Source organism: Girardinichthys multiradiatus, chromosome 13, assembly GCF_021462225.1.
Source record: "Girardinichthys multiradiatus isolate DD_20200921_A chromosome 13, DD_fGirMul_XY1, whole genome shotgun sequence".
NCBI lineage: Eukaryota > Metazoa > Chordata > Actinopteri > Cyprinodontiformes > Goodeidae > Girardinichthys > Girardinichthys multiradiatus.
The window spans coordinates 32,500,327-32,509,885 of record NC_061806.1 but is presented as its reverse complement, the minus strand read 5'-3'; the positions used below and the strand labels follow the sequence as shown (position 1 = coordinate 32,509,885).

Genomic DNA, 9,559 nt, shown 5'->3' with positions numbered 1-9,559 from the left:
AATATGCTAATTTTGTGAGATAGGAATTTTGGGTTTTCATGAGCTGTATGCCACAAACATCCGTATTAAGACAATAAAAGACCTGAAATATTTCAGTTAGTGTGCAATGAATCTAAAATATATGAATGTTAAATTTTCATCATGACATTATGGAAAATAATTAACTTTATCACAATATGCTAATATTTTGAGAAGGACCTGTACAGCAAAGCAAAATGTCTATAATATATAAGGACACATGGAACTTTGATTCCTTGATAAATAACATAATCACTCAAATCCAAAATCCCTGTTGGAGTCAGTCAGAGCATTTCCATGTGGACATCTTGGGTCTCTGTCTGATCTTGGAAATCTGTTTTGCAAAGTACACAACAGTACAAAATGCCTGAAATATATGACTCATGAAACCTGATTTTTTTGCTGATAAATGACAAAATCACATAGACCCAAAATCCTTGTTGGACTCAGTCAGATCATTTCCATAGAGAGCTACTTTGCATCAGCAGCACCATGCACCAGTGATCTGGGAGAGTTTATAGTCCTGAGAGTTGAACACTGGATGACTGACAGCTGTCCTTCATCACAACAGAAGACACATAAATCCTCCTCATCAAAAACATGACTTTGATCTGCATCCTCATCTGGACTCTCCTCTGCTGCTGCTTCACAGGTAAAGTCCAGAGAATCAAACTCCTCTCCTCTATGAACATCTGTCCCTCTGAAATGAAGCCGACAAAACCATGAAGCTGCTTGATGTTTTTGTCTTTGTGTTTTCAGAGTCCAGAGGTCAGATCACAGTGACTCAGCCTGCAGCAGTGAGAACTGATCTGGGAGGATCTGTCACCATCAGATGTAGAACCAGTCAGAATGTTTATTTTGGGAACCACAACCACTATTTAGACTGGTACCAACAGAAAGATGGACAAACTCCTAAGCTGCTCATTAATTATGCTAGCACTCGAGCATCAGGGACTCCAAGTCGTTTTACAGGCAGTGGATCAAACTCTGACTTCACTCTGACCATCAGTGGAGTTCAGGCTGAAGATGCTGCAGTTTATTACTGTCAGAGTCTTCATAACATTGGCAGTCAGTGGCCACACACACAGTGAAAATCTGTCGTACAAAAACCTCCCTCAGTCAGACTGAACTGAAACTGAACTGCAGCTGCAGAAACTGATTCTTTTCAGTGAACAAACTAAAACACACAAACTGGTTTTAATCCAGTATAATCAATAGTGCTTTACCTTCAGTGTTTTTACAACAAAAACATTAAAAACTTTAAACTTACAAACTGAAATTATTCTATCCATGTTTTTAAAAAATTTGCCAATAATCAAGGCTCAAGCAGTTTGAGGCAGCTTTGACAATGACCTTTGACTTTTATGACCTCTGCCTCACGGTGGTTTAAAACATTTATAGGAGTGACACTATATTGATATCCCACTCAACAAACTATTCTGTGTAATCAACATTAAATGAAACACAATGCAAACATTCACAAAAGAGTTTAAGAGTAAAAAAAAAACAACATGGAGGAAACAAGAACTTTGTTAACATTTTAAAATGTGGAATTCATCCTTTAGGCAGCAGACTGAATAATTTCAGAAAGACTCGATTAAAAAAGTTAATTAATTAATGCTGTGCAGCCTTTTCTGATATCATATGAGCCTCCACTGTGCCTGGAGCTGGATGTTGATTTTATTTATGATACTTCTAATTTTGAACTTTTTTTTAACTTTGTTGCACAGAAACTGACCTGACTGCTGCAGAGACTCATGCTCAACTTCACACCAACTTTATCATATGTTCAGTCCTTTAATGACAATTAAATTTGTATCATGGAGAATCGTGCAAATGGATAAACACATGTTTAACCCGTCCAACATGTTTTCAACATTGCTGTAACAATTTGAAAGAAAAAGCCAGATTATATTGGTCAACTAAAGGTATGGGTTTACCATGTCACAATGTTTAATGGTTGCCCTACAATCAGAAGGTTTTCTTAATTTGATCCAAAATTCCTTAGTGTCTGGAGAAAAATCTCATCATGTAAAATGTAACATAACATAACAGTAACCATCCTGGAATATGTCTTATTCTACATGTTTTACTGTGTTTATTCCTACTCTACAAACATGATTTATATCCAAAAACATTAGTTAACATTTCATATAACATTGGGATTAATGGTAATAAATCTTGAAGTACTTTTAAAACTCTTAGATTTTATTAGAAAACGTTGAACAGTCTTGAACATTTGAGAACCGTCCTGTGAAGAAATACCAGAGTTCTTTACACTGAAAAACTTTGACTAAAAAAAGGTTTACTCAACAGTTCTATGATTAAAACAGATGCTGCAAAACTTTAAATATTAGAACAGCAAAACAATGAAGAGTTTTGTACTTTTAATAGGAAATGAGAATTGTCAACAAACTGTTTGAAATACATAGTAACGCCTTTAATTAAAGAGCTATATTGTAGGTTTATTTGCTTTAATATGACACAAATGTCTTCCAATGATATTTCTAGTCTGTTCTCTAGCAACACAAATTCACTGACCTTCTGCAGAAGAATCTCTGAATGGTCAAGTATACTTTACTGTTAATTTGAGTAAACTTTGGAAATGTGGGTTTACCAACATACTAATATTGGTCACACTTCATGCGAAACTCATAGTAAAACGGTGAAGGGGATGTTTTGCTCTTATGCCCGCAGCAGGAGGTCAGAGACAATCTGTCAGAACAATTTGTGTCAGGATTTGAAGGTTGTGACCAAAATGCAAAGAGGACCATGAAGTAACAACATGACCATTCAGAATGTTTTTAGCTCTGAAGGTTTAGCCTGGTATCAACAGAAAGACAAATATGCTAGCTATCGAGCACCAAGTCATTTTACAGGCAGTGGATCAAACTCTGACTTCACTCTGAACATCAGTGGAGTTCAGGCTGAAGATGCAGCAGTTTACTACTGTCAGAGTTATTACAGAGGTGGAGTGTTCAAAGTGAACATCTGGTGTACAAAAACCTCCCCAGCAGCTGCGGAGACAAATTTTCATCAGTGAAGAAACAAAAGAATCTCTCATTTTTAAAAGCAAACATTATTATTGTTGGGAATTTATTAGTTTAGTCAGACAAGATAAAGAAAACTCATTTTATTTTGATGATTTGTTTCAAAATATCTCAATATGAATCGTTATAAAAACAAATTTTTTTCATATTTTATTATAATTGAATATGAAACCTTTATGATTTCTGAATTACATAAAATGCATAAAATGTGCAACAGGTATGGACATATATTAATCATTCCTGAACTGCCATTCTGGGCTTCACCTGTTTTGTGATGCTCTGTGTCAGTTGTGTTTTCCTTGTGTTTTACGATTTTACATCGATTTATGCGAGTATTTTCAAGGGAAACTTTGTCATTTGTCTAGTGTCTTATGCAGGTATGTTAACCACCATCAGTAGAGGGAAAATCATATAGAAACTAGTCCTGGGCTATAATGTGGCATATTTACACATACTGTGTATCTGTTCTTTCATATGCACTGTCCCTGTTTTAAATAAATATATCTGAATAACTTAAAAAGGGATTTGTTTAATATCATAAAACTTAAATATGAAACTCAGGCATCCATCTGATATCAACTCACTGTCTGAATTAATGAAGCTATGGAGGGCCTTCATCATTCAATAACGGATTCATTTCTATGCTGTATTTTGTTTTGGATTTATTTAGTTTTTACCATTTAAAAATTTCGACTCAGCAGTAAATAAAGAATATTTCTAAAAAAAAAAATTAACCAGCATTTTTCTATTTCCTAATAAATGCATATATAAAGGGTGTGTTCCTACGTTAGTTTAACGCATAAAATATCTTTATGTTTCACCATTTTATGGATTAAAATCTCTTTAAAGATTTCAACATAATTCTTAAAAAGATTGAAGTTTACTTTCACCATTTTCACTGACATTCACTTTGAATCATCATAAAACTTTATTAACTAACAGACTTTAACCATAATATATAGAACAAGAGTCTAAATCCTGATGTGACCAGGACCAGAGGTTCCTTCCCATCTTGATTGAAGTAATGAAGAACAGTGTGAACATTTCTCTCACTAAAATACAAAAAAACATTTGTGGCTGATTTGATCTTTATGGACTCAAGGGTCAAAACAGAAGTGATGGTTTATATTTTATTGTTTTAAAAATGATGGAGCTTTAAAAGAAGAAACAATCTGACAAAAAACATATTTTAAAGTCAGTACACTTAAAAAAGGAGCAGAGTAGAAACAAAACATGAGCCAAGTTGTTACTGGGAACACTGGTCTCTCCTCAGGGACTCTGTGACTGCAGTCTGGGAGCCCTGGGTGGCCTCACAGGTCACAGAGCCCACCTTCCTCCACTGGTCTGCAGGGAGCCTCAGGGTGCTGCTCCAGCTGTAGAGGCCGTCCTTCTGCAGCACCCCGGGGCTCCTGCTCTGCTCCCAGCTGCTGCTGCTGCTGCTGCTGCTGCTGCCGTCCACCTTCCAGGACAGACTCCAGTCTGAAGGGAAGCCCTTGTTGGCCAGACACATGAGGGTGGCCTTCCCCTGCTGCAGCTCCTCACTGGAGGGGGGCAGCACTGTCAGGGTGGGACGGGTATCACCTAGGAGACACCAATCAGGTTAATCAGAAAGTAGATACAGGAACATCTTTACTGTGTGAGAAATGACTTTCTTTTAGATTTTTCAGTTAAACGTCTTTATCTGCTCCACCAGTCGCTCCCTCACACACTGTTTCACTTCCCTTTAAGGAGCCTCTCATGCATATCAACACAGAAAGAAACTTCATAACTTTACTTTAAATGAATCAACAAGAATCTATGAAGAATCAAAGTAACTTGAACCTAAAATACACTTTTAAGAAATCTTATAACTAGATTTCCACATTTATAAAATACATTGTGCTGCATCGTCTTTTACATAATTTAGTTTTTGTAAATAATTTAAAGCCAAATTTAATGTAATACCTGCTCTGATAATAACATAGATTATAATTATGATCTCTTTAGCTTGGCTGAATCTCTGATAAAATTAAAAAGTCAAATGAACTGAAACCAATTTTAAACTTATTACTAACATACTGCTATTAATATACACGTATTTACTATTCCTATAGTTTCAACAACATTCATTGATTCTAACAAGTTTCTCTGATTTGTTCTTCACCAAGATGAATATTTATATTCAAATAAAACTTATTGCAATTAAAGTTTTCTCTTCATCCAACATCAGATCTTTTGGTCCAAAGACAAATGACATCACTATATAACATTTAATATTAAATGTAGTAAAAAAACTTACTTCCAACATCTAGTCTGGTTCCTCCACCAAAAGTCCACCACAGTGATACAAACTGATTGAGGCGTCGTACAAAAACCTCTGACTGTAGAGACACGGCTCTCTGACTCCGACACAAACATATCTACCAAAACATTTGTTATTTGTGGAATATTTTCAAGTAGTATGTAAATAAAACAACAGAACATGTAGTTTGGATTGTAAACATAGAGATTTTAGATCTCAATATTCAACAGAAATTGTGGCAAACTTTCCTGTAGTCATTTCTAATCAATGTTTCTGGTTGTAATCAGCTCTCTGTCAAAATATGTTTAGTGCAAATACATTCTAATAATTACAGGAATAAACATAATACATTTTTATTTACAAGTGGATCACAATAAATTAGAATAATATTGAAATTCATTTATTTCATAAAGTAAAACTCAGTAAATAGATGAATTACACACAAACTGATGTTTTCAAGGCCTTCTTTCTTTTAATTACAATGATTTTCTGTTTAAAGCTACTGAAAACACAACATTTTTAATGTGGATATTTGGGCTGAATGTATGTTTAAGATCTACTTAAAGTTTATTTTCTAAAGGTACACTTAATTTGACAAACAGAACACATATCCCAAATCGCTGAGTCGTACCTGTGGGTTTGTAAATTGCAGCATAATTTATAAGTTGTAAAATGTGGACATCTTGGAGATCTTGGACATCTTGGGTCTCTGTCTGATCTTGGAAATCTGTTTTGCAAAGTACACAACAGTACAAAATGCCTGAAATATATGACTCATGAAACCTGATTTTTTTGCTGATAAATGACAAAATCACATAGACCCAAAATCCTTGTTGGACTCAGTCAGAACATTTCCATAGAGAGCTACTTTGCATCAGCAGCACCATGCACCAGTGATCTGGGAGAGTTTATAGTCCTGAGAGTTGAACACTGGATGACTGAGAGCTGTCCTTCATCACAACAGAAGACACAGAAATCCTCCTCATCAAAAACATGACTTTGATCTACGTCCTCATCTGGACTCTCCTCTGCTGCTGCTTCACAGGTAAAGTCCAGAGAATCAAACTCCTCTCCTCTATGAACATTAGTCCCTCTGAAATTAAACTGACCTAATATAATTTTTTTTTGCTTTAGAGTCCATAATCCAAGTGACAGTGACTCAGTCTGAAGTAGCTGTGAGCTCTGCTCTGGGAGGTTCTGTCAGCATCAGATGTAGGACCAACTACGCAGTATATAGCAGTAGCTACTTACACTGGTACCAACAGAGAGATGGAGAAGCTCCTAAACTCCTTATTTACACCACCAGCACTCGAGCGTCAGGGACTCCAAGTCGTTTTACAGGCAGTGGATCAAACTCTGACTTCACTCTGACCATCAGTGGAGTTCAGGCTGAAGATGCTGCAGTTTATTATTGTAAAGGAGTATTTGACTCTAGTAAATATGATCTGTTCACACAGTGAAAACCTGTCACACAAAAACCTCCCTCAGCCCCACAGAGACGAAACTGAAGTAACTGCTGCAGAGAATGACACACCTCAGTAAACACAAACACAGAGAGAGACAAAGGCATGGCTTCATTATGTTTTAAAGACAATTTGAAAATACATACATCTAAACATAAGCCCAGATAATTATTGGACCTGCAAAAGATCAAACCAAACCTGTTTCTGAATTATTTACGAGATACTTTTAAAATATGTATAAGTTACATGAAATGCTTTTTATATGTTTAAGTTCTTATTACTATGCAGTATATAACCTGTAGAAGGAGAAACAGAACACAAATCTGACTGAATCAACCTCAGAAACTTCGACCACATTTTGTCAGAGTATAAAAATAAAAAGAATTTAAACAGACCAAACTAAAACATTATTTTTCAAACCAAGGAGTGTATAAAAACTGTCAGAGCAAACAGCTATCCCTCAAAAAAGCAAAAGACAAACAAACTGAACTCTGACAAAATCAAAGTCTTCTGGAAACTTTTAGTGTTGGTTAAAAAGTGAAGCATGAGAACAAGTTTCAACAAGACGTTTCATGTTTAAATTATGTCAATATGAGTTTTAACAAAATTATCCTAAGAAGGTAAACACTTTTGACTTCTGGTCTATTTTTCACAAAATTAGAAACCTAAATTTTAAATGTATTATTATTATTATTTTGTTTAACCTTTATTTAACCAGGATAGTCCCACTGAGATTAAATACCTCTTTGTCAAGGGAGTCCTGGGCAAGAGGCAGCAGCAAATAAAACACAAAGTGACATAGTTAAAACAAAAACAACTAATTATGAAAAACGGGTACATGTGATTAAAATTACTACATGAAATAATGACAAAGATATTCACAATTTACTGGATCACTTGATATCCAGAACCTCTTGAAACAGAAATATATTACAGCAATGCAAGGAAACAAAAAGACAAAATTACAAATAAAGAAACGTCCTTCTCGGGTTACCCCCAGAGCATTTAATCCCTCTAAACATTAATATATGCAGGACAAATCTTTCAGCAGTGAAAAGGAGGCATTATGAGCTGTAGAGCTGAGCTCCATGTGACTGACTCTGTGTGTTTGCATATGTGTCCTGCCTCTCTGCTCCCAGCTGTTAAGAGGTCAGAGTTGATCAGTGTCTGTCCAGGTCTTTCAGAGCCACTGACACACCAGCAGAACAATGAAGATGTTACTGACTCTACTGATGACCACCCTGGAGCTCCTGGTTCAGGGTGAGAATCTCCTCTCAAGAACTATGTTTACAGCCAGGATGTTCTGGAATGATACACATTGAAAAGAGCAGAATGAACTTTGTAACATTTACTATTGATGTTTAACATATTTTACCATAAAATGTTCTTTCTGTTTTATGTTCTAAAGGTTCCTCAGGAGACATCATCCTGACTCAGACTCCTGGAGCTCAGTCTGGTGTTCAGGGACAGACTGTCTCTATCAGATGTAAAGCTGACAGACTTATAGATGATGACATTAACTGGTATCTTCAGAAACCTGGAGAAGCTCCAAAACTTTTGATTTGTGATACAACAGAACGTCTGTCTGGAGTTCCAGAGCGTTTTCGAGCAACAGCTCATCAGACTGACTTCACTTTAATAATCAGTGGTTTTCAGACTGAGGATGCAGGAGTTTACTATTGTCAGCAGCATAACAGCTTCCCATTCACACAGTGATACAAGGTCGTACAAAAACCTCACAGCAGAAGAGGAAGTGATCTGACTCAACAAGCTGCATCTATCTATCTATCTATCTATCTATCTATCTATCTATCTATCTATCTATCTATCTATCTATCACAGCTAGAACAACTGACAATGATCTTTGACCTTTATGATTTCTAAATGACATAAAATGCATAAATGTGCAATAGGTGTGGATATGAATTAGTCAATCCTGAACTGCCATTCTGAGCTTCACCTATTTTGTGATGCTCTGTGTCAGTTGTGTTTTCCTTGTGTTTTACGATTTTACATCAATTTTTGCGAGTATTTTCAAGGGAAACTTTACCATTTCTCTAGTGTCTTATGAAGGTGTGTTAACATCCACCAGAAGAGGAAGAAGCATATAGAAACTAGTCTTGGGCTATAATGTGGCATATTTACACATATTGTGTATCTAAAAAACTTAGACAACATCTATCTGAGATCAACTCACTGTCTGAATTAATAAAGTTATGGAGGATCTTTCAATATCAGTTTGATTTCTATGCTGTATTTTGTTTTTGATTAAATTAGTTTTTACTATTTAAATATTTCGACTCAGCTGTAAATACAAAGAATATTTCTTAAAGAAAACTAACCAGCATTTTTCTTTTTCCTAATGCACATATAAAGGGTATGTTCCTAATTTAGTTTAAACACAAAAAATACATTCTTGTTTCACTCAAAGTCAAAACAGAGGTGATGGTTTATACTTTCTTGTTTTAAAAATAAGGGAGATTTAAAAGAAGAAACAGGAAGTTTGAAAATAAAATCTGACAAAAACATTTTAAAACAAGTACAAAAAACATAAGAAAAACTATTTAATATGAATAAAACTAACACAACATATTTTAAGGAGCAACAAAAGGCAATAATGATTCCAGTGAATCTTGTCAGTACTGGGAACACTGGTCTCTCCTCAGTGTCTCTGTGACTGCAGTCTGGGAGCCCTGGGTGGCCTCACAGGTCACAGAGCCCACCTTCCTCCACTGGTCTGCAGGGAG

At 35.6% G+C, this 9,559-nt stretch overlaps 4 gene segments (V, D, J or C); 3 read left to right on the top strand and 1 right to left on the bottom strand.

The window, feature by feature from the left end:
- Positions 1 to 467: 467 nt before the first annotated feature.
- LOC124879206 lies at positions 468 to 1,199 on the top strand. The segment is given in 2 exon segments: positions 468 to 670; positions 778 to 1,199. Coding segments are annotated over 2 exon segments (384 nt in total).
- A 2,985-nt stretch (positions 1,200 to 4,184) lies between these two features.
- LOC124879201 lies at positions 4,185 to 6,019 on the bottom strand. The segment is given in 3 exon segments: positions 4,185 to 4,649; positions 5,347 to 5,467; positions 5,981 to 6,019. Coding segments are annotated over 3 exon segments (480 nt in total).
- A 244-nt stretch (positions 6,020 to 6,263) lies between these two features.
- On the top strand, positions 6,264 to 6,824 carry LOC124879209. The segment is given in 2 exon segments: positions 6,264 to 6,394; positions 6,484 to 6,824. Coding segments are annotated over 2 exon segments (378 nt in total).
- A 140-nt stretch (positions 6,825 to 6,964) lies between these two features.
- Positions 6,965 to 9,049, top strand: LOC124879217. The segment is given in 2 exon segments: positions 6,965 to 8,072; positions 8,221 to 9,049. Coding segments are annotated over 2 exon segments (360 nt in total).
- The last annotated feature ends 510 nt before the right edge of the window (positions 9,050 to 9,559 follow it).